Source organism: Salmo trutta, chromosome 20 (assembly GCF_901001165.1).
Source record: "Salmo trutta chromosome 20, fSalTru1.1, whole genome shotgun sequence".
Taxonomy (NCBI): domain Eukaryota; kingdom Metazoa; phylum Chordata; class Actinopteri; order Salmoniformes; family Salmonidae; genus Salmo; species Salmo trutta.
In genome coordinates this window covers 44,397,912-44,425,226 of record NC_042976.1, presented here as the reverse complement: position 1 = coordinate 44,425,226, position 27,315 = coordinate 44,397,912, and the positions used below count along the sequence as shown (strand labels likewise).

General features: G+C 44.9%; 3 protein-coding genes across 6 annotated transcripts in view; 2 read left to right on the top strand and 1 right to left on the bottom strand.

The window, feature by feature from the left end:
- Positions 1-4,024, top strand: part of LOC115156155 (ubiquitin carboxyl-terminal hydrolase 37) — a 30,344-nt gene extending 26,320 nt beyond the window's left edge. The window contains exons 21-24 of the mRNA XM_029703482.1: positions 603-718; positions 1,231-1,300; positions 1,643-1,781; positions 2,697-4,024. Of these exons, the coding sequence (XP_029559342.1) occupies positions 603-718; positions 1,231-1,300; positions 1,643-1,781; positions 2,697-2,787 (416 nt within the window). The 3' untranslated portion in view covers positions 2,788-4,024. The remainder of the gene's footprint in view (positions 1-602; positions 719-1,230; positions 1,301-1,642; positions 1,782-2,696) is intronic.
- ybey (ybeY metalloendoribonuclease) lies at positions 4,025-5,553 on the bottom strand. 2 transcript variants are annotated; one of them, XM_029703487.1, is made up of 5 exons: positions 5,285-5,551; positions 4,988-5,187; positions 4,682-4,813; positions 4,485-4,553; positions 4,025-4,393 (listed from the first exon to the last, which is right to left on the bottom strand). In XM_029703487.1, exons 2-5 carry the CDS (start codon positions 5,021-5,023, stop codon positions 4,298-4,300), a joined length of 333 nt encoding a protein of 110 aa, XP_029559347.1. In that variant the 5' UTR covers positions 5,024-5,187; positions 5,285-5,551; the 3' UTR covers positions 4,025-4,297. The 2 variants fall into 2 exon arrangements, with proteins under 2 accessions (XP_029559347.1, XP_029559346.1); XM_029703486.1 differs by having other exon boundaries at positions 4,988-5,553.
- A 13-nt stretch (positions 5,554-5,566) lies between these two features.
- Positions 5,567-27,095, top strand: mcm3ap (minichromosome maintenance complex component 3 associated protein). Of its 3 annotated transcripts, none has more exons than XM_029703480.1 (28): positions 5,567-5,642; positions 6,023-7,796; positions 7,918-8,165; positions 8,307-8,388; positions 8,644-8,803; positions 9,041-9,234; positions 9,470-9,606; positions 9,920-10,117; positions 10,355-10,623; positions 10,921-11,083; positions 11,285-11,445; positions 13,036-13,283; positions 13,577-13,908; positions 14,352-14,452; positions 14,585-14,716; positions 15,003-15,116; positions 15,305-15,457; positions 17,120-17,317; positions 17,419-17,487; positions 17,600-17,734; positions 19,042-19,189; positions 21,648-21,891; positions 22,044-22,141; positions 22,546-22,936; positions 23,183-23,437; positions 23,668-23,818; positions 23,959-24,289; positions 26,374-27,095. In XM_029703480.1, exons 2-28 carry the CDS (start codon positions 6,179-6,181, stop codon positions 26,545-26,547), a joined length of 6,504 nt encoding a protein of 2,167 aa, XP_029559340.1. In that variant the 5' UTR covers positions 5,567-5,642; positions 6,023-6,178; the 3' UTR covers positions 26,548-27,095. The 3 variants fall into 3 exon arrangements, with proteins under 3 accessions (XP_029559340.1, XP_029559341.1, XP_029559339.1); XM_029703481.1 differs by having other exon boundaries at positions 5,600-5,679; positions 23,689-23,818; XM_029703479.1 differs by having other exon boundaries at positions 5,600-5,679.
- Positions 27,096-27,315: the final 220 nt, after the last annotated feature.

Below are 27,315 nucleotides of genomic sequence, written 5' to 3'. Positions count from 1 at the left end.
TCTTTTTTCTTTTTTTATGGATTGCCAAGGACACGCTTCAAACCTCATACATCATTTACAAACTAAGCATATGTTTAGTGAGTCCCCCAGATAAGTGCATAAATTAGACAATTTTCCTGTCCTTCTAAGCATTCAAAATGTAACGAGTACTGTTGGTGTCAGGGAACATGTATTTTCATTTTCTTTAAGAATGTAGTGAAGTACAAGTATAAAGTTTGATTGGTCAGATAAGTGCAGGTGCAAGATGCGACTGAAATTTCACGGGTGAGGAGGGGACTTGGCTTGAAGCGCTGAACATCATGATGTGAATTGGAATGTGTTTAGGCTGTTACTAGCATTATAACTTCACAAAATTACCAAATTATATTCTAGACATTAGGAATATTTTGGGAACTAAAAAGAATGTTAGTAAGCCGTAGGCAAGATTTGAAAATAATGGTCCAGAACACTTCCCTTTCGTTCCCAGTTCAATTTCACTTCCTCTGAAAATGTCGTTATTTTTCAGTTTTTGGTTCCCTGAACTGGTTCCAACCCCTGGTTTGCGTATATCAGTGGTTTTCACGTGTCTTGATCTGCTCTGCTGGTTTCTCCCTCCCTCCCAGAGTTCAACAACTCGTTGCCGGAGCTGCTATGTTCAGACGAGGATTCTGGGAACGAAGAGGTGCTGGACATGGAGTACAGCGAAGCAGAGGCTGGGGACCTGAAGAGGAACGCTGAGGTACAGAGTCTCCCTCCTTTTCCTCCTCTCCCACACTAACCATCCTTCACCAGGGTCCTGTTCAGTAGGGAGTAAAACTCTCGTGGACAGACGCACATAACATAAATGGTAGTAGCGTCTTACAAGAGACTGAGATGTGACGACTAACGAGCAACTTTGTTCTGGTACGCAGTTTTTTTTTTTTGTCACTGATGATTTGGACAAATCACGATTCCGCAGGTGCTAACATCTTTCGAATTTCTAAATGGGACATTTGGCCCATAGACTTGCCTGAAACTGGCAAAGAGTTTCTGTTTAGGGGGGGTCGAGACTTTGTTATTCTTGTTAGTATCTTTTCTAACGTGTGTGTGTGTGTGTGTGTGTGTGTGTGTCGCCGCCCCCAGAACTTAATCGAGCATCTGATGCAATTACACAACATTTTAGTTCTGGGTGTTTGACATTAAGTAAGGAGAAACGTTTTGAAATGGAGTGAAACGTCCTGGCTTGAACACCTCTTCCTTTCTTGTTCCCAGAGTGGAGATCTGGCCAATTCCTTCCGGCTGATCAGTGTAGTCAGTCACATTGGGAGCAGCTCCTCCTCTGGTAAGCACTGCCCTCCCTTATAGACCACAGTCTGCTAAGATATATGACTGTGTTATGAGATGCACCGTTATTTGCGAGACCCAAAAATGTGTTCAAGTTGAATGAATATTGAAGCATGAATGTCATTCATATTTTTTGGTAGCAACTGATTTTTGTGCATCTCAAAACGCACTACTGTGTAGCAGGAGCCACAGATTATCACTCATCCGTGAAACAACGTAAATCATGAAAATATAAGGTTGTGTGAGCTGAGGCAGCATATGATTACAATACCATGAGAACGCCAAACATTGGATTCTTGTAGTCTAATATTAACCTATAGTTCATTCTCCCGACCCTCAGGCCATTACATCAGTGACATCTACGACATGAAGAAGCAGTCATGGCTGACCTACAATGACCTGGACGTGTCGCGCACGCAGGAGGCCACGGTACAGAGGGACCGCGACCGCAGCGGATACATCTTCTTCTACATGCACAAGTGAGTGTCCCTCTTATCCCTTCCATCAAGGTCCCTATCCCAGCTTCAGATGGAGTGCGGGGTTGTGTTCAGTGGAGAAAATGCAGTGAAACGTACCCTGAACGTGTCCAATAAGAACATAGATTTGTTTTCAGATGCAAAAACTTTGCAACGGTATCCCCTACTGAATACAACCCTGTTTTCTTATGCTTAGGCAATAAGGCACGAGGGGGTGTGGTATATTGCCAATATACCACACCCCCTCGTGCCTTATTGCCTAAGCATATAAGTGGTATATTATTGCCAATATAGCACAGCTAAGGGCTGTTCTTATGCACGACGCAACGCAGAGTGCCTGGATACAGCCCTTAGCCTGGTATATTGGCCATATACCACAAACCCCTTATTGCTATTATAAACTGGCTACCAACGTAATTAAGCAGTAAAAATGAATGTTTTGTCATATACCCGTGGTATACAGTCTGATATACCACGGTTGTCAGCCAATCAGCATTCAGGGCTCGAACAGCCCAGTTTATAATAAGGAGTAAACAACCAGCCTCCTGTCACTATGCACTACACCAGTCTCTGAGTATAATCCAGTGGCGGCTGAGCGAGACCCAGCTCCAGTAAGCAGGGCTGCCAACACCAATGGGCAACTGAGCAGAAGCTGGAACAAAATCCCCCCCCCATGCAATTAGAAAAGCAAATTTCTTCAAATCTCTTCTTTTGTCGGAAAAAATGAAGGGGGGAAATTAAACAGTCTACTAACTCGAAGAATGCTGGGGGGGGTTTAATACAAATAAAGTTGTACATTCACTTATTGTAGGAGATGTTTGCCTAACTTGGTGTTGTGTGTATCATATACACTGGAACCCACTATAATGGATGTGGATGCCTTGACTCACTGCTGTGTTTGTTCCCTCCTCTCCTCAGGGATGTTTTTGAGGAGCTGTCTGAGCTGGAGAGAACTGGGGCCAGTGGAGGAGCCTCAGAGGCAGGGAGGACCGTCCTGCAGCCCCTCTGAGCCACCAGTCTGTCATCAATCAATCACACACACCAACCAACACACTCCAACAGCACAGAGCTGTTCCCCATCAGATGTGTCGGGTTAAAGAGAACCCTTCTCCAGTACTACTGATCGCCGTCCACATTTTGCCCTCTTCAGGCACTTTGTCCCTTTTAAAAAAATAAAAAAACACTACAGACCAAGGTAGCTTCTGTCAGGCTTAAGACGTCAGCACAAATACAGCCCACATTCTTCTCTCCAGGTCCATTCAGAAATGAGACATGCAGCGCACTCAAAATAAAGGAGTTGACTATGTTTGTTTATTCAAGCCTGAGAGATTAGCCCCCAACTTTTTGTTTATTTTCTATGATTTGTTGAATAACTTGTAAAATAGTTTCTTGGCACTCGTATGATATTAACTATCATGCATTTAAGAACTTTGATAGAAAGTGTCAGATGGATTGTATGGTTGACTTAATTTCCAATATAATCTATCGAAAACCAAGATTTATTCTTCTGTGTTGGAATAAAAGCTAATTTGAGGTTAGTACTTCTATATGCATCGGATACATGTGGTGCAATATTTATTTTGTGGCATAGATTTGCCAATACTGCTTATGTTTGTATTCTGTTCTAGAGTTGAGTCTGTGTTTTTTTTCTTCAATTTCTTGCAATGCTTTACTTATGGACTGTTTGTGTTGCTGTTTTATTCATGTTTTATCACCTTGACAAACTAAACAATAAAGTAGCTTGCTTTTTTATATATATAAGCTTAGGCTCCTTGGGGTTCCCTAGTGCTTCCCAGTACAGAACCAGTAGTTTCTTTTTCTAAAGCGCTTTACTTTGAGAAATGCACAACCACTTTGTTTAGAATGTGTTCTTCAAACCGCTGACAATGCAGAAACGTGTATTACATGCGTAAGCTATCCTGCATAGGCTTTGCTTTTAGTAAGGCCATAAGATTTAACTATTTATTTTAGCAGAGGTCTGTTTATAATGCCAGCTCGGATGTCTCATCACACCTGACCAGGCCAGTATTCACATCTTTTAGACTACTTTTTGCTAAGATTAGGGTTTGGCTAGCTATTTACTGGTCTCCTGCTTGCATTAAGTGAGAATGAACAGGTTTGAAGTTGACAAGCGTGTCTGATGTGGAATGCAAAGGAGTAGCAGAGTGGACTGAGTTTTTTTGTTGTTCAGGCTCCAGTATTTGACTTCCTACATCGCGTTTTAAAATAAAAATGAATTTAAACAATGGTTTTGGACGTTTAATTGTCAATGTCAAGTCATGCAGTTTGATTGTAAAAAGAGTAGTCTGTCTAGTTCCATAGGTAAAAGCTCAGCAATCACATGAAGACTGACACGGTCTGTAGCTATCACTTGGAAATGGGCTGTTCATTCATGATCAAGGAGTCGTCTTTGCAAGTTTCCAAATCCATCCAAGCTAAGTCCATTCGTTTCCAAATCCATCCAAAGCTAAGTCCATTCATTTCAAAGGCCTTCCATTGCAGGTGGTTCTTCTTGGTGGTCATCCGTCTTGGCTACATTTCTTGGTCAGAGGCACCAGCTGTCTGCCAGTGAATCTGTTGAACTCATTAAGTATGTAGCTTTCCTTCTGCAGCATCTGGGAGCACAGATATACAACTGTTAAAAGGAAATCTTTAATAGAAAAAAATGTGGGACCTAGCCATTACACTTTTAATTATCATCCATACCTCTTTCCACTCCTCCTCAGTTTCATGTCTGTAACCCAACAAGTGACAGATTCCATGAGCAGTGACTGACTGAGCAAGGAGAACGGGGACAAAAAAAAGTCAAATGAACAAGCACTAATGCAACTACTAGTGTTTAATGTAATAAAAACAATGGTCTGTCAATCATTGTGTGGCTGTTTTACTAGTAGCTTGCTCACTGTGAGAATCCCATGAAGATCCTGAGACTGCTGCTGGCACTGTTTCATCACGTATTCAACCCCCAAGAAAATGTCTCCAAGGTTCAGTTCATCTCTGTAAAGGGGGCAAGGCAGCTTCCCAGGCCTCAGCTCCTTTAAAAACAAAACAAACATTGATCACCGTTTCTTTGCTAACACTTCCAACAGATGCCAGAGACCATCCCACCACTGCATCTTGAACCTATGGTGCATTAACACTCGTGCCATAAAATCCCAGACCTCTTGACAGGGGCAGGTGAATGCTGGGAAGGGAACTTAGATACCAACCTCATAGAATGGAAATGAGAGGACATCAGTGGGCATATTTTTTTTCCTATAAATGTTATTGATGCGTTGAATTTTGCGGTTGTCCACGCAAATGACTCCCAAATCAAATTTTTGGATGCCCAATATGTGCCTCAACGTCTCTACATCCTTCCGTAGCCTCGCGCGTCGCAGCGGCACCACGTTCTGAAGATTCCGTAGAACTACACCCATTTGAAAACGCCAGTCACGAATGTTACAACAATTCTGAAGGAAATAGTTTTTATCAAGTAGTCGTAAATATTATGAATGTCTACATACAAGAAACAGGTATCCTAGGTAACTAGCGTGTTGTTAGCCGGCGAATGCTCGTTGGTTCAATCAAGGTGACTCAGTCGTTCCAGTTGTTGGAGGCATTCTTATTTTAGATTATGAATACAAATATGTAGTATTCTACAACAAGGTCCTCTAGAGCTGATGTAATGATACAAATCCAATATATTATATAACAAAATATCCTATTGCTTGAAACAAAAAATTAACATTTTAGCTAGCATTCTTCTCATGCGGATCCTTCCCGGGGTGGAATGTAGAATCCAGGAGCCTAAATAAGTTGGACCGGAACCGGATGTCAGCAAGTTTCTATTCAAATTGATGAGCATAGGGGAATACTGAAAAAGTAGGTCACTAGCTATCTTGTTTGAAACAATATAAAGGTAAAGTCCGTCTGTATTATAAAAAGCAACCGAACGTTTTAGCGTTATCAAAGACGTAAATTCGCTAGCGCGCTAACAAACTAAACGTCAGCTAGCTAGGTTTACATGATGTAACTAACGTTAGCTAGCTAACATTTTCCAAGTCACAACATGTTAACTAACTAGCTAGTTACATGTAAAGTACGCCATTAAAGTGTTTACATAGTATTTGAAGCTGAATTACGTGTACATTAGTATATTTTCTTTTAGATAACATTAAGACGTTAACATAAACCACGTTAGATAACATGTTAAGTTAGCTATATAACATCAACATGCTGATGTTTACTTTGCTTGTTTTCAGGCTCAATGATGCTTTACTGAAGACACTTCAAATAGAGGAACACACACTTTCCTCAACATGCCTTGCAGCAACCTGGCCTCTTGGACGGCTTATGTGAGTTTAAGTGATTAAGTGACTGCCCTTGAGTACAATAGAGACTATTCTGACATTTCCACCATGAACCCCAACAGTCTGTTTGGGAGGCAGCAGGGAGGAGCTTTCCAGGCCCCCAGCAACACTAACAAGACTGGTGGCATGTTCCAGGCCTTCAGACAGGAGGGCTCCACCAACCCTCCACAGAATATAGCATTTAGGCAAACTGCAACATTTGGGCAACCGTCTGCCTTCAGTCAGCCGTCAGTCTTTGGTCAGTCTCCGGCATTTGGGCAGACGCCTTCGCTTGGACAAGACTCTGTTTTTGTTCAAAGTGGAGGACTAGGTCAGGTGTCAGGGCAGACCTCGACATTCTCTTCAATAAGTCAGCCTCCAACCTTTGGTCAGGCCTCATTGGGGCAGGGTAGCTCTGGGTTTAGTGGTCCTCCCCCGCCATCGTATGGTCAGGCCACCGGACAGAGTCAGAGTTCTGGGTTTGGACAGATGCCTGCTTTTGGACAGAGCTCTGCCTTTGGGCAGCCACCTGCATACGGGCAGCAGCAGACCCCGGCGTTCGGCCTCTCCTCTGGGATCTCCCAAGCTTCCTCTGGCCCCACCTCTACCACCACCGCAGGGTCAGCACAGCCTTTGAGTTTTGGCCAGTCGCACGTTGGCCAGCCGCAGCCCAGCACCACCACCACTTCCTTTGCTACAGCTCAGAGTGTTGTCAAGAGTGGAGGCTTCAGCACGTCAGAATTCAGCTTCAAGCCGTCCAACGAGGTGCTGTTTAAGCCCATCTTCAGTGCCAGCCCAGAGCCGGCTAACCCCCAGCCCGCCGCTGCATCCGAGCAGCCCTTCGGTGGCGCCACCACCACCCAGCCCTCTTTCAGCACCAAGGACAGCAGTGGACCAGCCTGCTCAGGCTTCTCTCTCCTGACCGGAGCCAAGAGTGGCCCGCTTGGCTTCAGCTTCTCCCAGCCGGCGGTGGCCCCCTCCATCTCCGCTTCCATTGCCACTACCAGCCTGGCCCAGAAAGACCCTCTCAGCATAGGCTCCGGAAGGAGCCTGCAGTTCACATTCTCACAGCCATCCACTCTATCCAGCACTAACTCCAGTTCCAGCACCGCCGCCCCCCAACCAGCCCCGGTCCCCAGCAGCCCCTCCTCCTTCAGCTTCTCTACCAAAGTCCTCCAGTCCCAGCCCGCGCCCCCGATGTCCCTGTTTGGAGGAGTCAGCTTCGGCCAGACCTCTACATTCGGAGACCTCAAAACCGAGGCCTTAGCCGAGGAGAAAGTTGGCGATGAGGAGAGCACCAGGGAAGGGACAGTGTTTGGGAGACTTGGAAAAGGAACTAAGCGGAAGGAGGAGCCAGTGAGTCCCAAAGCCGCTCCAAGGAAGCCTGCCCAATCAGAGGACGCCCAAGCTGAAGCCAGAGCTGACCTACCCAGACACCCCTCGAAACGGCCTCTCCTGAGGTCCTCCCGCGGCCCCGTGGGTGGACTCTTCTCCAGGGCAATGAGTGGCATAATGAAATCCACAGCCAACTCAGTGAGGAGGGACCCCGTGAAGGAGGAGCAGCAGCCTCCAGGATGGGGGGAGGGGGAGAGAGCAGACACACAAGCTCCGATCAGTCTCAGACCTGCTACTCCTCCCAGTGCTCAGGCCCCCACCAGAGAGGTTCTGGAGAAAGCAGAGGTGACTGGTAAGTCCTCGTCATGAAAATGAAGTAAAACACTTACTTGCTGTTAACCAACATTTTAAGTAGAATGTTTAATGTGTATCAGATTTTGTCATGCTGATTTTCTTCTCACCTTTTCCTCCAGGTTCGGTGGAAGCCCCCGACCCAGACGCTGAGACCAAGACCCCAGCTAGGAGAAGGCAGCGCGGCGAGAGCACGGACAGCCTGGGGGGCATGTCCCCCACCGACGCCACCATCCTCCAGTGCAAGAGCATCCCACTCAGCCTCAACAAAAAGAACGTCATAGAAAAGCACTTTGGCCGCTTCGGGAAAGTCTGCCGGGTCTACTGCCGACCCCATAAGAACCTGGCTATCGTCCACTTCCAAGACCACGTGAGTACACACTCTACAGACAACAGAGGCGACTTGACACGCTTTTGGGGATTCTCAGTTCCGTTACATGTTACATGTTTGTGCTGAATTTAACTGAGAATATTTTTTTGTTTGTTTTCAAACGTCTGTGATACCTTTCAGGCATCAGCAGCAAAGGCAAAGAAGAAGGGTAAAATGCTGCACAGACAGGAAATTGCTATCTTCTGGCAGAGAAAGAAACACAGTAAGTCCTTGTGGCTGCATCCTCCTATTTTGCAGAGTTAAGACAGACAATACAGACCAAATTACTGTTACTAGTTTAGTACGCAATTAATAGGCTTATCTAAGGGAAATCATTTGACAGACAAGTAGCCTACTGTCAAGTTCTTGATCAGCTGCCCCTGTATTTCTATGCACCTTGATTGAAGCCATTCTGTCGTTAGAAATTGATTGTGTGTGTGCGTGCTCGTGTGTATTGCTCCTTCTGTGTTTGTGTCAGGCCCGGGGAAGAAAGGCGATCGAGCCCCAGAGGGAAAGGAGGAAGACGGGGACAACCAGGTTTCAAACACCAGTCTGGGGGGCTTCCAGTCCTGCTCTCCACTGAGGAAGCCACTCCCCAGAGCCCCTGCCCTCAGCAGCACCATCAACCTCAGCAGGAGGTAACCTTGGCTCCCCCTCACAGCTAGCTGGGCCAGACTTCTAGTTTCTGTGAAGTGCTTTTATAACCTGAAATGCATGTGGAAACATACGACTAATACTGTAAAGATAATAGATACTTTCGAGGCTTATTAACTGGGGAATAACTGTGGGTGTTAGCTAGCCGTAGGTGACTAGAGTTAATCTCTAAACACATCAGGATGTGACGTCAGATAATAAAAAGACACTTTGTTTCTCAGCTCCCCAGTGAAGAAGCCGTCCATAGCCAAGTCCCTGCAATTTGAAAGCGAGCCCCAGCAGGACAGCAGCTCCGAGGGCCAGAGCTCTGAGCGCCCAGTGCCCTCCTCCCTCCTCCACCTGATTGGCCAGGTGGCTGAGACAGCCGAGGAGAAGTACCGCTTCCTGGAGCAGAGGGACAAGATCTTGCGAGCTGGTAGGTATAGTAGAGCTGTCAGTCTGACATGCAGTCCTGGAACTGGCCATGCACTTCTGAATTGACTTTCCTGCATTTTTTGTATGAAGCCAAGTGTTGACATGAAAGAAAGAGCTGAATGTTGATTTCTTTGACTGTTGGCATAACAACAACGATGAAATTAAAGTAATAATAATACAAATTAAATAAAAATCTGGTCTGTAGTGGCTGACTGGTTCTGTTGTTCAATGTGCAGGGCGGCCCAAACGGACAGACCTGGAGCTGTCTTTCTTTGTGGGGACATGCCCGGACATGTGCCCTGAGAAGGAGCGCTACATGAGGGAGACACGCAACCAGCTCAGTTGCTTTGAGGTCGTCCCAGACACCGAGAGGGTAAAGCTATTTCTTCTATCCCTGTTTCAAAACACACAAATTCTCTCAGGCACACATTTTGCAAGTATACTGCACCTGTGCTACTGTTGTGTAAAGTACACCACCCTGTCATCAATAGAGAAGTTCCACTTGATGGCATATGATAATCATAATAATGATGATTTTGATAAGTAGGATATTTATCTAGATATGTCCTCAAACTCCCAAGTGCTTGACATTGTGAGTGGTATATACTCCTGTCCAAACGTCTCAGTTAAAGGAAATCAACCTTGTTTATACATTTTATAATGAGACGTAACCACTTCCTGTCCAGGTGGACCACGTGGCGGCCATCAAGGAGTACAGCAGATCGTCGGCGGACCAGGAGGAGCCCCTCCCCTATGAGCTGCGTCCCCTCCCCGTGCTCAGCATGACCATGGACTACCTCGTCACCCAGATCATGGACCAGGGCCACGACAACTACCGCGACTGGTACGACTTTGTGTGGAACAGGACCCGCGGCATCCGTAAGGTAAACACAGCTACTGTTGGTTAGCTAGCTAGCTGGTACTGTTTTTTTAATCGTTTATTATCGGTGTCACAATTTGTATTTTTTTTTATTTAACTAGGCAAGTTAAAGGAATGGTAAAGTGCTGAGTAGATGAGAGCAGAAAAAAAAAAGCTTATGAATAAGTTTTCATAACACATTGCTGTGTTCTGAGGGGCTTTGTCCGTTGGAGTTATGCTAACTCTATTCCTCTCCTCCCAGGACATCACTCAGCAGCACCTGTGCGACCCCCTGACGGTGTCGCTGATCGAGAAGTGCACCCGCTTCCATGTGCACTGTGCCCACCACCTGTGCCAGGAGCACATGATGACGTTTGACGCCAAGATCAACAACGAGAACATGACCAAGTGCCTGCAGAGCCTGAAGGAGATGTACCAGGACCTGTCCACCAGGGGTGTCTACTGCCCCCAGGAGGCTGAGTTCCGCCAGTACAACGTGCTTCTCAAACTAGACGTTGGGGACGTCCTCCGGTCAGTCACTCGCCAATGATTGGGTCGTGTTTATTAGGGTACAATGTAGCAAAATATTTTGTAACGGAAGAAGGTAATAAGTGTCTCTTATTGGTCAGTTTTACCTCCCAGTCTCCCTTCGTTATGGACCATTTTCTTCTGTTTTGTTCTTACGGCTGTGACATTACCCTAGTTATTCTCCATTTGGAAACATACTACCGATGAACTGTAAGCTTGTCTTTGTTTTAATGTTTCAAACACCACCCTTATCCTCCACTCTGACTGTGAGTATGCTCTCTTTTGTTGTGGTCCACACAGTGAGGTGCAGCAGTTCAGGGACGAGGTGCGCAACTCTCCAGAGGTGAAGTTTGCAGTGCAGGCATTCGCAGCTCTCAACAGCAACAACTTCGTACGCTTCTTCAAGCTGGTGAAGTCTGCCTCCTACCTGGCGGGCTGCCTATTGCACAGATACTTCAACCAGGTCAGCAATAAACGCCACCTACCCTAATAACATACCTCCTTACATGCCATGTAATTTTTAGTGGGTCTGTAGTTAGCTTTGAAAGGTAGTAGGAAGTTGAACCTGTAGTAATGAGGGTCACGTCCCAACTGGTTGCCCCTTGGGAATTGATCGACGTTTGTGTACGTGCCTATGTGTTTGTATGCATTCCTGTGTGTGTAGGTGAGGGGCAAGGCCCTGAGGACCCTGAATAACGCCCACACAGTGGGCATTCAGAGGTCCACCATCTTCCCCCTGGAGGATCTGGTGCGCATGCTCATGTTCGAAGACGCTGCTGAGGCCACAGACTTCATCCAGCAATTCGGCCTCAACGTCAGTGGCGGGTCAGTACCAGTACCTGTCTAATACAATATATGCACCCAACATATTTACTGGAGAGAAGAAAAAAAAACCTGTAGCATACAGAAAACAAAAAATAACGTTTCTTATTTGATGTTCAGGTTGCACCTCCATGTATTGCTTGAAATGTAACATCTTCACAACAGTAAAGGGCCCAGAGGGGCAGTGTTTTAAAGCGGCAATCAGCATTAGAAACAGTAACAAAGAGTACCTCGCACCTCTGTTTTGCGAAAACGCTGAAACTGATATTATCCATGAAATAAAAATTATAGTTTTAACCATGTTTTGAGGCTAAATCAAATTGTATTAGTCACATGTGCCGAATACAACAGCTGTAGACCTTACAGTGAAATGCTTACTTACGAGCCCCTAACCAACAATGCAGTTAATAAAATATGGATAAGAATAAGAAATAAAAGTTACAAGTAATTAAAGAGCAGCAGTAAAATAACAATAGCGAGACTATATACAAAGGGGGTACCGGTACAGAGTTAATGTGCGGGGTCACCAGTTAGTTGAGGTAATATGTACATGTAGGTAGCGTTATTAAAGTGACTATGCATAGATGACAACAGAGAGTAGGAGAGGGGGGGGGGGGGGCAATGCAAATAGTCTGGGTAGCCATTCGATTAGGTGTTCAGGAGTCTTATGGCTTGGAGGTAGAAGCTCTTTAGAAGCCTCTTGGACCTAGACTTGGCTCTCTGGTACCGCTTGCCGTGTGGTAGCAGAGAATAGTCTATGACTAAGGTGGCTGGAGTCTTTGACAATTTTTAGGACCTTCCTCATATAGTGGTTGTTTACAAACATTGGAGTAAACACAGATTTAAAATGCTTCTTATTGTAATTTCTGATTGCTTCAGACAAATTCTGTTCTTCAGTTGCTCTTCACCACTCGTCGTCATTCCCACATTCACGAACAGGCATTGCTTCTACAGAAGGCTCTCTGACTTTGTACCAACTTTTCTCTGTGTATTTTTATCTGGTAAAATGCAAGATTAACTTCAAGCAAAACATTAGGAAATGTAGCTGGCTACATTTTTTCTATGATAAACATTACAAATAGGATGGCCATGCATCATTTTTGTAAGCTAATTTATGTAAGTGTGGCTGCTAGACAAATAGTGTTGCACTTTTCTCAAGAAAATGAAGCTATTTTCTGCCAAATGTGTTGCACTAATGTATTTGGTGTTAACGGAAACTATAGTTGCACGCCCCTGACCGCTCCTATTGAAGCAAAAAAACACTGACTGTCAATATAAAACACAGGTGAAATGATTTAAAACGCAGAGTTTCTGATGGTGTGCGTTTTGATGGGGTACGACAGTTGAACTAAGCTCATGAGGCATTTACAAGTTATATTCTTCAAGAATCAATGGGTACATATTGTTCATTTCTAAGTCCAACAATGGATGTAGCAACTGGTAATTGCTCCTTAAAAAAAATATTCATATAAAAAAATAAAAAAAATCTGAAGATGAATCACTATAGTCACTTTTCAATGTTTAATTGGGTAATTGTTGTCATCAAGCAACAGACTTCCTTCTCTGATGTCCCCTGACCTCCTGACCCCACAGCTTGGTGGAACTGAGCCGCACGGCCTGGCAAGAGCCAGACCTGAACCTGCCCCAAGTGAAGTCAGACGTCATCATGGCCAAGAGGTCTGTGCTGATTGGGGAGGTGGTAAACGGAGGACCACTGCCCAACCCGCCCCAACATTCCCCCGTCTGCAGCTTCGACGCCCACAACAAGTACTGCGGGGAGGGTCCGCTGGCAGAACCAACGCTCACTGCCGTCTTCAGGAGCAGCCCGGTGGCTGTAACGGGTATGGTAGCCATGGCAGTTCAAGATGGCTAAACTTTAGAGGCCTGTAGAGCCACTGTGCCCATAGATTGATGTCAGCCCTTACTGACATTGTTTATTTAGCCTGTCATGGTGTCTAGAGTTGTCTGCCGTTGTTGCTACCCTTGATAAAATGTTCAATAGTTTGTGTTGGTAGTCTTGAGCTAATGATTCAATGTCACAGGTACGAGGGGCGTCCATGTTCTTTACAATTCCTGCTGTGTTGTAATCTTTCTCATTCTGACTGAGATTTTTTATTTTTTTTACTCTCCCCAGTGCCAGCCTTCACCCTGCAGAAGCAAGAAGTCAAGGCCCAGCCGGAGGTTGAGCTCCAGCCGCAGAACAAACCCGTCAGGCTGCTGGCAGAGCCACGACTCTTCGGGGATCTTCCCCCACCGTACCCCGGCCTTGTCACTGCCACCGAGCCTGCCCAGCCATTGCAGGGCACAGATGAGACAGGGGAACCAGAGCCCGCCCAACCCACTGTCCAGGTTCACCCTGCAGCAGATCTCCAACAGCAGCTGTTCCAGCCCATTGATGTTGCCCAGACCCAGCCTGTCAGACCCCCCTCGCCCCCGCCCAAACCTGAGCCAATCTACTCTGACGAGGTGAGAGAGCGAGAAACCCCTAGTGGGTTGATGCTAGCTTGCCTTAGTGGTAGTGTTTCCCAAATGGGCTCCCGATTGTCGCTGTGGTCAAGGCACTGCATCTCAGTGCTAGAGGCATCTCTATAGACCCTGGTTCAAACTTGGGCTGTATCACATCCGGGCCGTGATTGGGAGTCCCATAGGGCGGTGCACAATTGGCCCAGTGTCGTTATGATTTGGCCGGGGTAGGCCGTCATTGTAAATAAAAATTTGTTCTTAACTGACTTGCCTAGTTAAATTTAAAAAATGGTGGGTTGAGAATGTTGGTAGATCGTTGCTGCTTCCTTTTTGGTCATAGCTCTAGGCTCTGCCTCTAGATGTGTATGAAAGTCAGCAGAAGGGTAGGAGATGTGCCCCCCCCCTGTACGTATGACTCATGTTTTCTGTCCATCCTATTGCCGTAGGACATCCTGGCAGAACTGGAGTGCGTGGTGGAGGAGGTGCTGGAGGCGGTGGTGCAGGAGGTTGCCAGCGCCGGGGCCGACTACGCTGCAGCCGCTCTCGGGTGAGTGCTATGTTATTGATTTGCTTGTTTAAGACTGACTTATGATTGCATACACTGTGGCACATCAGGAGTAGCATTGAACATCCCCTTTCACGTTGATACCCAATGCCTTGTTGTTCTGTCTCGCTGCAGTGCGAGCAGTGGCCACATGGAGGCGGTGGTGAGCGAGGTGGTGGAGCAGATGCTCCGGGAGGTGTCCATAGCCGAGATCCAAGCAGAGCGAGAGAGACTCGCCGAGGAAAAACGCAGGATAGAGGAAGCCAGGTTGGTCAGAGACTCTGAAACACCTTGATCTCAATCCTAACACTAGCTGCAAACCCATGCGCAAAATGTATGCACGCGTGACTGTAAGTCGTTTTGGATCAAAGCGTCTGCTAAATGGCGTGTATTATGTTATTAGTCTCTCACTTTCTTAACCATACATTGGAAGCAGAAGTTTAACAAATCACTTAGTCCAAGTTTTGACTTGTTAACATGTAACTCCACATCCAACTTCTAGTCCAATGTCTTCCAACTCATTATCCATGTCGCTCCCTCTTTTCCTTGGCAGGAGAAAGCAGGAGCACGAAGTCTTCCTGGCCCAGTTTAGTGACTCTCTCTGTTCTGAGATCAGCCAAGAGGTCTTGACCGAGTGTATCCAGGAGACTGCTGCCTCCGAGATCCAGTGAGCTGCCCTTCTACACTCAAAACTCACATTCCTGATTCCATATCCACCACTATCCCCATAATCATGGTGCTGTCTCTCCCTCGTGTATATGCACCTGTGCAGTACTGTTGGGTCTCTGTTGTATTTGTCGACGTGCAGTAGCCACCAGACATAAGTCATTTTCAATAACAGTATCTGTGTGTCAGGTTAGCCACGGAGGAGGAGGCAGCATGTGTGGCGCGCTGCTCTGAGGAGGTGTGCAGCTTCCTGGTGGAGGAGACCCTGGATAAAGAGATATTCCTCATGGTTGAAGACATCCTGGAGGCGGAGCTACAGCGCATACAGAAGTACATTAAGAGGTACAACCAAGGCATTTGAATGACAACTATAACTGCTTGGGTTGACAGTTGGGCCGCCAGACTCGTGTAGACCCTTCATCAAGGTTCTCCAACTCTGGTCCTTGCTGTTTTAGTTTCAAGACTCACGTTTGCTTTTTAAAGCCTGCCCTCTCTCTCTGTTGGGTGTTGGCTCCTTCTCTCGAAACACCGCCATAACGCAGAATATTTTACCGTGAACACTGCGGCAAAAGCGAACTCCTTCCTCTGCTACTCTTTCGTCCGCGTGAGGCTACAATACGTTGAGTTTCCGGGGAAGCCGTGAAGCACATATAGCCTACAGAACTTGGTTCAGTAGTGGCCTGAATATTGTATATACATTTGTTCGTACGTGATATAAAGGCTGAAGGCTAGAAACAGCCAATATCTATTTTGTACAATGTATTTTAATGAAAAAATATATATTTTCATTTTATCTAGGTTTTACACCAATCATTCACTATAAAACATTTACCAACAAAAAAGCTTAGCAAAATACAAAATATTATGGGGCAAAAATAAGTATGCCTAAAATATATATTTCAAATAACCCCCAAAAAACAGTAAAATAAGAGTAGGCTACATGACAATCCAGCGCCATAAAAACAAGTTCAGAACAAATCATCCAATTAATGTTCTGGTCTCATAAGGATTTTGGAGTCATTGAAAGGGTTGAAATGGATGTCACGAAGGCTCGGCGCAAAATTTTCTCAGCTGTCGTGGTGTACTTCTGAACCCAGTAGCTTCAGATCCTTCTGTTGCTTGCAGTAGGCGGCGGAATGACTGCAAGTTGCTGCTCCCTTCTCATTTCACCTCTTCAGCTGTTGTTGCAATGCCTTGAACTTCCAACGGTGGGGTGGTTAGCGCCAAGATTCGCCGAAAATGTTCCATGCCAGCCTTCCACTCAGTTGTTGGTCTTCGCCAAGTCTTGCAGGACAGCATCGTACCAGTTCCGTAATTCTGAAAATTATTTAAAAAATAGATCATATTCGGTTCACTTCTAGAAAGATGTATTTGCAGTCGGTCGTTCCCATCTGTAGGCGTAGCCTTCATGCGGCAGGATATTTTTTCGAAGCACGTAGTGGATACATTTGGGTTACATTGTCTCTCTCCTTGCTCAGAAAGCCTGCTGACTGATGTCAATACCAAAGTTGAGAATTGTGACTTGATTAAATTGGAATGATGTGAATAATGATGATGCTGAGAGCCCGGTATAGCCTAACCCTTTAATCATAGGCTACTGTTAATTTGTGTCTCTAAAATCACAACGTTTCTAAAGTCATATTGAAACTTCCAAATGTCGGCCTTTTACAAGATCATTTTTTGGGACAGGAAATGTTCTATTTTCCTAACTGATCAAAATTGGGTATGGTATAGCCTATAGATAATATTCTGCCCATATGAACACATTTATTTTAGGCCATATAAAGAACAGCTATGCCTGATTTTTATGAAAAGCTGCAAACAGACACATTGTTTTGCAGCCAATAGACTATACAGCTGGCTTCACAGTTTCCCTGACGAATAGGCCTACAAGGGGCGAGGGATCTGTGCGCTGCTTAGTACTTTCCACAAAAGGTTTTGCTCAACCAAAAGACATGTAAGCTTCCCTCTCACCCCCTCTCCCTATTTCTTTCTCTCCGTCAGGTGGCGCGACGTGGTGGCAGTACGCAGGCAGCTGAAGAGACAGATGCGGGGCTTCCCTGCCGCCCCCTGCTGTGTGGACCCCCGCTACAAGCTCAAAGCCCTGGCTCCCAGTGCCCCCTCACAGCCTTCTATGGACTGCCTGGCCAGGGGCATGGTCAACCTGGGAAATGCCGGCTACATGGCCCTGTCCAGCACCAGGTACTGGAGCTACCCTCCCTGCTCTGGCCCTCGCCTCTTTCTTTTTTTCCCTCTTTCCTTCGCTCTCTTACACACCTCTGACTCTTCTGTAATGTCCCCAGGTTGCTAAAGATGAGAAAAGAAGCAATCCATCAGATGAGAGTCCACTTCTACTACCAGCAGCTGTTGAAGTAAGCCATCATCCCCGCTCTTACTTCATTGTAGTTCTTCTCTGTTGTGTACTTCTCACTCTTTCACAATGACATTAAACACAACATCAAACAATATGTGTGTCCCCTTCAGTGAGTCAGTGTGGACTCCTCTAGACATGCCTACGCTGGTGGTTGAGAACGTTCCTAACCCACCTGACAGAATCTTCTGGAAGGCCACCCTGCTGTTGCCCAGCGACCACGAGAGTGTTGCCAGCATCGCCGACAGGTGAGATTAAATGCAGTGTGGCAGATGTAATTGCCATTGAATTCCACACACCCTCTCACAGTGCAGCATACAAGTACTCTCACCAGTACTTTGATGGCTGTGTCCAAGAGTGTCATGTATTTGCCGGCTCTGCTAAATACTGTAAAGTGACTTCAGTTTGATGGACAGCTGCCTCTGAAGCCTCTGCACCTAAGCTTCCATCCTGTGGTTCTTGATCTGCATCTGCTCCAGGATAAGGAGCAGCCTGTGCGACTGTTTCTTCTTGAGGACTTTCTTCTGAAAGTGGCACTGGATGCATGGACCACCATTCTCTACACACCTGACCATTTTCACCAGCTGGTCTCATGCTTTCCGAGTGCCTCTTTCTGTCCTGAAACTCATTCAGCTTTTCACCTTTCCAAAGATAACCACATACAATGCATCAAAGATGACCACATACAATGCATCAAAGATGACCACATACAATGCATCAAAGATGACCACATACAATGCATCAACCAGTTTGCTGTAATGCTCTTTCATGATGTCATGGGACTCATCCCAGCTTTTGATGGAATCCACAACAGATCTGTAAAACACAGTCAGAGTCATGGGAGAGGTAACAACATCAAAATCAGATTGTCTTGCTCTCATCTCTGCCAGTGGTAAAGGCCACAGGCTCAAACTTTCCAATGGTGTCAATCGCGAAAATCATCAGACCTTTTGTGAATAAAATTCTGAATAAATCGCAAGAGTTTATGAAAAGTATTCCAATTAAGTTCTGTAATAATTTGCCGGAGAGGCAGAAAAGTCAGCTGAATCTTAGCTTTCCCAGTGAGGACTGAATTCAGAATTAGCTAATTATTTTTTACACAAACACTTTTTTTTTGTTGATAGAATACTGCTACTAACCACAGGGTGCATCAAAGTCCTTCTTGCAGAACTTTGTGAATGTTCATGTACTGTATGTTCAAACGGGGCAGCCTCTTGTATATTTTTATCCGGATGCAATTGGCCACCCAGCACAGCCAGAGGAGGACTGGCCACCCCTCAGAGCCTAGTTCCTCTCTAGGTTTCTTCCTAGGTTCCTGCCTTTCTAGGGAGTTTTTCCTAGCCACCGTGCTTCTACATCTGCATTTCTTGCTCTTTGGAGTTTTAAGCTGGGTTTCTGTATAAGCATCTGCTGATGTAAAAAGGGCTTTATAAATACATTTGATTTTCTCTCCACACACATATTTTCACCAGCTAGTCACTCATGCTTTCCAAGTGCTTTTTACCTCTGATGACACTTGTGTTTATTGAGTGTGTTCTCTGTGCTCTTATTGTAGGATCCTGACAGACTGGCTGGAGATGAAATTTGGCATAGATGAAAGTGCAAACGACACCGAGCAGGAGGGGACACTGAGGACTCTCTGCATCACCAATGGACTCAGGGAAGCAGGAGAGAAGACTCACAAAGTACACATCAGCATCAAGGTGGGAGCTAAAACAACATTACCAAAACATTTTCCACTAAGACTAGCGATAAGTTGAATAACTACTTTCTACACCAGGGGTGTAAAACACATTTTTGCCCAGATGCTGCATTCGGTCTTCAACGAGATCCAGAGGGCCATACTGAAAATGTGTTATATAGTGCATTTGGAAAATATTCAGACCCCTTCCTTTTCCCCACATTTTGTTACGTTAGGGTAATTCTAAAATTGATTACATTTGTCCCCTCATCACTCTACACACAATACCCCATAATGACAAAGCGAAAACAGTTTTTTTTACATTTTTGCAAATATTTATAAAAAAAATAAAACGTATACCTTATTTACATAAGGATTCAGACTCGATTGAGCTCAGGTGCATCCTGTTTCCATTGATCATCCTTGATGTTTCTACAACTTTATTCGAGTCCACCTGTGGTAAATTCAATTGATTGGCCATGATTTGTAAAGGCACACACCTGTCTATATAAGGTCCCACAGTTGACAGTGCATGTCAGAGCAAAAACCAAGCCATGAGATCGAAGGAATTGTCTGTAGAGCTCCAAGACAGGATTGTGTCGAGGCACAGATCTGGGGAGGGTTACCAAAAAATGTATGCAGCATTGAAGGTCCCCAGGAACACAGTGGTTCCATCATTCTTAAATGGAAGCATTTTGGACTCTTCCTAGAGCTGGCCGCCCGGCCAAACTAAGCAATCGGGGTAGAATGGCCTTGGTCTGGGAGGTGAAGATGCTGTGGGGATGTTTTTCAGCGGCAGTGACCGGGAGACTAGTCAGGATCGAGGGAAAGATGAATGGAGAAAAGTACAGTGATCCTTGATGAAAACCTGCTCCAGAGCGCTGAGGACCTCTGACTGGGTCTCTGAATGTCCTTGAGTGGCCCAGACAGAGCCCAGACTTGAACCCGATCGAACATCTCTGGAGAGACCTGAAAATAGCTGTGCAGCGACGCTCCCCATCCAACCTGACAGAGCTTGAGTGGATCTGCAGAGAAGAATGGGAGAAACTCTCCAAATACAGATATGCAAAGCTTGTAGCGTCATACCCAAGAAGACTTGATGCTGTAATCGCTGCCAAAGGTGCTTCAACAAAGTACTGAGTAAATGGTCTGAATACTTATGTAAATGTGATATTTCAGTTTTGTATTTTTTGTCAGAGTCTTGAGTAATTACACGTACCTGATTTATGCATAGAAGTAGGCCTAGGCTACCTGGCCTGCGTACAAATCTAGGCCTATAAATGTGCTCGTTTGGGGATCTGATACTATTTCTGATTGTCTTAACCCACCGTCACTGTGTAGCCTGTCAAAGTAATTTTTTCTTCGCATCAAATAGCAAGTTTTTATTTCCGTTGAGAATGACAATAGTTCCTCAAGGTAGCCTATTGGAAAAATGTTTCCAGCTCTCTCCCGTTCGATAATCACTCGGCATGAAAGGGGTAAAAATGTCATGCTCTGATCCGGAGAAAACGTCATAAAATAGGCTGACCTGATTATTTCTTATCCCTTGCGCAATTAGTCTACAGCTGTGTCTGTTTGTCCGGGGGTTACTGGAAACTCTGAGGGCCCAGAATATTTGCTATCACTATCGGGATGGACCAAGTTAATAGTTGATACAGTGTTTCAAGATTCTTGCAGACAAGTCAGGCGTAGCTAATGTGATTTTATAGGATATTTATTTTTATCAGGATATTTTCTAACTGCAGGCTGCAATGTTTTTATTTGTTGGTTTATGTAGGCTATTTTTACGTATTGGCAATGGCAAAGTTAATTTTAGATTGGTATCATTTTCATTTAGATATAATTTTTTATTAACCACACAACATTGATTTTGACATATGAAGACTATTATAAAATAAATGAATCTGATCCATGAAAATGTGCATGTGAAAATCATAACTAGCACGTAGATCAGTAGAAGTACAATATCTTGTTATTCCAAATGGAAAAGGTTGCCGACAGCTGGTGTCGGCAACCAGCTATTACCGGCAACTTCAGGAGCTTAATGGCAGAATCTGTGAATACCAGCAGCAGAGAGAGGAGGAGGGTTGGGAACAGGTTTTTTTTCTTCTGGTTAGGCTATATTGATCTCTTGCTCCCTCTTTAGTAATTTGTGTGTCTTGATTTTTAATCGCAGTGCTTAAAGCATCAGACAAGCTCAGTAGCCTATATATAGTTGACTTTATTCAAGCATAGGTTGTGTCTATATATCGAAAGAACAGACGACTCTTGGTCAACCAAGATTTTTTTATGTTGGGGACAGCATATATATATATAATAAATATATATAAATATATATATATATATATATAGACCCCCCTGCTCTATACTGATGGATTAACATCCTGATGCATTCACCAATCCCATCTAAGCAAATATCAGGACACTTCTGACAGCAGTGTAGTTGTACTGACTTTGTCTGTGTGTGTTGTACCTACCAGGCATCTCGGGGCCCACTGAGTGAAGAGGGCCTGTCCAATTTGGAGGAGGCCCAGGAGCTCCAGGGTACAGGGGCCCTGCTGATGCTGCTGCCTGCCCCCAGCCCAGGCAGCGAGGACCAGGACGTGCCCATGCTCTCCGCTCTGCTCCAGCTCAAACAGCTCCAGCAGGCCAACATCTGGGACTGCCCGCTGCCCCTTGCCATATTGGTGCCTGGCCCCCACAACACACAGAAACTGGAGGAAGGTAGGGGTACCCCAACCACACATGCACACATGGCTGGACATCACCAGCATTTTCTTAGTGGTTACTTACTCAATGGCACATATTGTGAATTAAGTCCTTATTAAGTACCAAGTCTGTAAATCTCTGCCTGCCTCTTCTTCTCTTCTGGTTAGACCTGATGCTCCAGACGTTGGTTGAAGACGGTCTGATATCAGAACACGTGTTCGTCCACATCCCAGAGACCACCAGCGACCTACATGGCTCAGAGCAGGTACGGACAGCCCTCTTGAAACAAAATACAACTATTTAAATTGCTCCTAAGGTAATTAAATGGGTGGTGTGGTATTTATGACCTGGACGATACCAGTATCGCGATATTCGTTAGTATCGTGCCAAAGAAACAAAACACGAAAGGGATTTAATTTCTTTATGAAAACAGCCCTAATGTTGGAAACTAACATCATTATGTTTTCATCCAGAGTTGCATTTATTTATTTTCCAAGCTATAGGACACTATCTTACAGCTGGTTTTTAAGGGACCAAAGAATTTGATCTGTTTCTTGTTTTCATTTTTGCCATGGAAAAAATATTGCGATACTGGTATCGTCGCAACCCAAGTTTTATTGAATTGGAAGTATTCTAATGTGTTGTTTTATGGGGTTTGCTTGCCCTCAGGTGAGCCAAGCGGTACGCTGGCTCTTGGCACGTGCCCCAGCGCCCTCCCTCCTCTCCTCCCAGACCCTGGTGCACTTCGTGGAGGCCGGGCTGGGCCGTGAGTTCAGTGCCCGCCTCTACAGCCACCGGCAGGACCGGGCGGGGGCAGGGCTGGCGCGCCAACACCCAGCCCCTGTCATCAAACTCTACAATGCTGTGCTGGCATTCCTGGCTGACCTAGTGTCTTCCCAGTACCTCTCCAGCCTGTCCTGGCCTCCGGGGGAGTTTGCCCTGCCTGAGACCCGGGACTTGGTGCCACACCTGGGTTGGAACTCTCCCCAACACCTGGCCTGGCTCCGGACGGCTGTAGTCAGCTTGCAGATACCCAGCTGGGACATGCCCGCTAACACAGGTGGGTAGCTTTTTGGTTTGTGTGTGTGACTGTGTAGTTGTGCTTGTGTGTGATTCTGTTGACTTGCGACTTTTATGTAGCCTGATCCCAGATCTGTTTTTGCTTTTGCCTACTCCATTGTCATGGAGCAGAAACAGACTGGCACCCAGGCTAACATTTTATCCCTTATTGCTGCTCAAATTACAGCTGTATACATTGCCCTCCTATCTACTCGTTAATACATCACATTAATAAAATTCCCCCCAGCCTCCTGGCCCCAGCTGTGTTCCGCCATCTTCCAGTACGCCGGCCAGATCCCAACTTCGCGCCACAGCCAGCCCCTCCTCATGTCCCGTCTGGAGAACCTCCTGGAGAGGGTGCGCTGTTCCACGGCTGGAGCCCAGGACCACTGGGAGGAGGAGGGCCCATCCTTCCAGCAGGTCCCCTGGGACGAGGTGGTGGCTCTCTGCATAGACCATAAGCTGAAGGACTGGCAACCCCCTGACAGCCCAGTTTGTGACGGTGAGATGACTATTGGTTTATCTACTCTGTCTGCTCTAGTCAAGGCCTATTCTAGCACTTTGGGTGACATTTTCCACACCAAAAACAAATGCAGCACCTTATGCTAGACACAATATACTGAGCTTTCAGCAGGATTTGAGACATCAAAGTATTGTATGAAGAAAGCAAGAAAACAAGTTAAAAAGCCTTTATTGCATTGGAATTTGTAAAGAGCTAAACTTAATCCCAAGACTCCGGTGGTGCTGTTCCAGATGCAGTGACAGAAGATGGAGAGGTCCTGGTCTACTTCCCCAAGGAGGGACTGAAGGGCTTCCAGCCCCCGGCAGAGTGGACGGAGGCGGTCAGCCTCACACACAGAGAGAAGCAGCAGGAGACACAGGGGTAAGCAGGAGACTGGTTCACTACTCTGTCTCTCTTTCTCCCTCTATATTTCTCTCTCACTCTCAAATCTACTCCTGAGTCTGTTGGCTTATACTCCCTTCTGCGAATTGATAATCGAAAATTGATAATTTCCTCTTCAGAACCAGTCCAGGAGGCCTTGCAGCTCTCCCTCCCTTCAGACAGAAGCTGTTCCGGAGCCTGGTGGATCGGCCAGACCGCTTTACCCCCTGCCACACTCTGGACATCACACACACCCCCTCACCCCGGGACCTGCTGCCCCACAAGGTCCTCCACGGTCTCCAGGAGGAGAGGGCACACAGCCAGAGGTGTGAGGAGCAGCTGCAGCGTTGGCTAGAGGTAGAGCCCTTGGACACTCTCTCCATGCCCCTCTTCATGCCCTCTAGCCTGCTCTCCACAACTAACATCATGGCCCCCATCCGTACTTCTGGTGGTGCGTCCACTGCTACACAGGTACGGCTGTCATCGCACGTACACACACACATAAACACAAAAAACACAATATTACAGTGCCCTGAGAAAGTACATACAATCTAGATACAATACCCTGTAATGAGAAAGTGAAAACATGTTTTTTGATTTTTTTTTACATTAATTGAAAATGAAATAAAGATATCTAATTTACAGTGCCTCTAGAAAGTATTCACAACCTTTTACTTTTTCCACATTGTGTGTTACAGCCTGAATTTAAAATTGGTTAAAAAATAATTCACTGGCCTATTATATTTTTTACAAATTAATTAAAAAGGAAAAACTGAAATGTCTTGAGTCAATAAGTATTCAACCCATTTGTTATGGCAAGCCTAAATAAGTTCAGGGGTAACAAGTCACATAATAAGTTGCATGGACTCTGTTTGCAATGATAGTGTTTAACATGATTTTTGAATGACTACCTCATCTCTGTACCCCACACATACAATTATCTGTAAGGTCCCTCAATCGAGCATTGAATTTCAAACACAGATTCAACTACAAAGACCAGGAAGATTTTCCATTGCTTTGCAAAGAAGGGCACCTATTGGTAGATGGGTAAAAGTAAAAGCAGACATTGAATATCCCTTTGAGCATGGTGAAGTTATTAATTACACTATGTAGTGACTGGGTGTATTGATACACCACCTAAACATACATGCGTCCTTCCTAACTCAGTTGCCGGAGAGGAAGGAAACCTCCGAGATTTCACCATGAGGCCGATGGTGACTTTAAAATAGAGTTTAATGGCCGTGAGAGGAGAGAACTGAGGATGGGTCAACGACATTGTAGTTACTCCACAGTACTAACCTAATTGACAGAGTGAGAAGAAGGAAGTCTGTACAGAATAAAACTATTCCAAAACATGCATCCTGTTTACAATAAGGCACTAAAGTAAAACTGCAAAAAATGTGGTAAAGAAATTAACTTTGTACTCAATACAACACGTCACTGAGTACCACTTGTCATATTTTCAAGCATGGTGGTGGCTGCATCGTGTTATGGATATGCTCGTCTTTGGCAAGGACTAGGGAGTTTTTTCTGATAAAAAGAAACGGAATAGAGCTAAGCACAGGAAAAATCCTAAAGGAAAACCTGGTTCAGTCTGCTTTCCAACAGACACTGGGAGACAAATTCACATTTCACCTAACCTAAAACACAAGGCCAAATCTACACTGGAGTTGCTTGCCAAGAAGGCTGTGCATTTTCCTGAGTGGCCGAGTTATAGTTTTTACGTAAATCTGCTTGAAAATCTATGACAAGACTTGAAAAAGGCTGTCTAGGAATGATTAACAAACAACTTGACAGAGCTTGAAGAATTTCAAAGATTGTGCAAATATTGTCCAATCCAGGTATGCAAAACTCTTACAATTACCCAGAAAGCCTCACAACTGTAACCGCTGTCAAAGGAAATTCAGGCTATAACACAACAACATTTGGAAAAAGTCACGGGTTGTGAATACTTTCTGAAGGCACTGTAGTTGAGAATTTACACTGTTGAACATGTGTTAAACACAACACACCAAGTAGGCTACTATAACAATGTACACAACACACTATATGCTGTAACCACTGTCCAGTAGTTTTAAAGTACTTTAGTAAAAAAAATACTTTAAAGTACTACTTAAGTTTTTTTGGGTATTTGTACTGGCAGACTCACTAAACACACATGCTTTGTTTGTAAATTGTTTACGCGTTGGACTGTGCCCCTGGCTATCCGTGAATTAAAAAAACAGGAAAATGCCGTCTGCTTAATATAAGGAATGTGAAATTATTTATACTTTTACTTTTGATACTTAAGTATATTTTATCAATTACATGTACTTTTGATACATACTTATATTTAAAACCAAATACTTTTACTGTAGTAGTATTTTACTGGGTGACTTTCACTTTTGAGTCATTTTCTATTAATGCATCTTTACTTTTACTTCAGTATGACAATTGGGTACTTTTTCCACCACTGCCACTGTCTCTCTCACCCAAGTGTTTTGTGGCATTTGCGATGAATAGTACAATAGTAGAGTGACTTAATTGGCATTCTTCAATGTCTTATTTTTTTGTAGGAGGCAGAATCAGAAGATCCTTTGGAGAAAGCAGAGCGCGATTGGCTCAAGGGTGCTCCTGTATCCATGGCGCAGCGCCTGAAGGAGCTGGATAGGCTTTTATTGGCCAGTCGGGAGGAGGAGCTTGCGTGCGGGCTCAAGCTGAACAGCTTATTGAACATTGTCGAGGACTGAATCTCATGTCATATCACACCACTTAGTTAAAGGCCTTAGCTTTTGCTTTTTGGACTTGTTGCCATCTGAAAATCTGTTATTGTGGTCAGAAAATGTAAACCCATAATATTGTCACTGTCAGTGTTTTTACTTTTTTAAATGTTGGTTTTGTAATTGAGAAGAAAGATGCATTGCTTTTTGTTTTTTAGTTTTGTATTATGGCAGGGAACTGATTTGTTGCATGTGTCTCTGTCTTCCTATAACGGGTGGATCTCAGTGACCTACACATGCAGTTGCTTGACAGACATAACATGAGTTCAGTTTATATCCAAAATTATGTATTCGTTGTAATTAGTTGCTTAGTCCTCTTGTAGATGTTTTTTTTTTAAATCACAAGGATGCTTTATTATCTTATTTCTCCATATTAACTGGTTTAGGGATATTTTGTGGATTGACCCAAATGAATTACGTTGGTTGTGCTTGTGCCTATGTTTCATGTTGAGCTATATTTGTCTAAAAGGCTGAGGTTATATTTGTCATATGAATCTAAATAAAAGTCTTCTGATGAATGTTGCCATATTTCACCAGTTTATGGTAACGCTCTCATATTCACGAAAGCAACATGTTTCGAGCGCCACATTGAAACCCCCCCCCATTTCTCCGCCTCTCTAAATTGTGATTGGACAGTCGTCTGTCTGCTCATATCTCTCCATGCAAAAACCTCCTCGGATGGTACTGCTTGGAATCATGGGAAGGGCAGTCCGCTGTGGCACAAGTTAGTGTTTATCC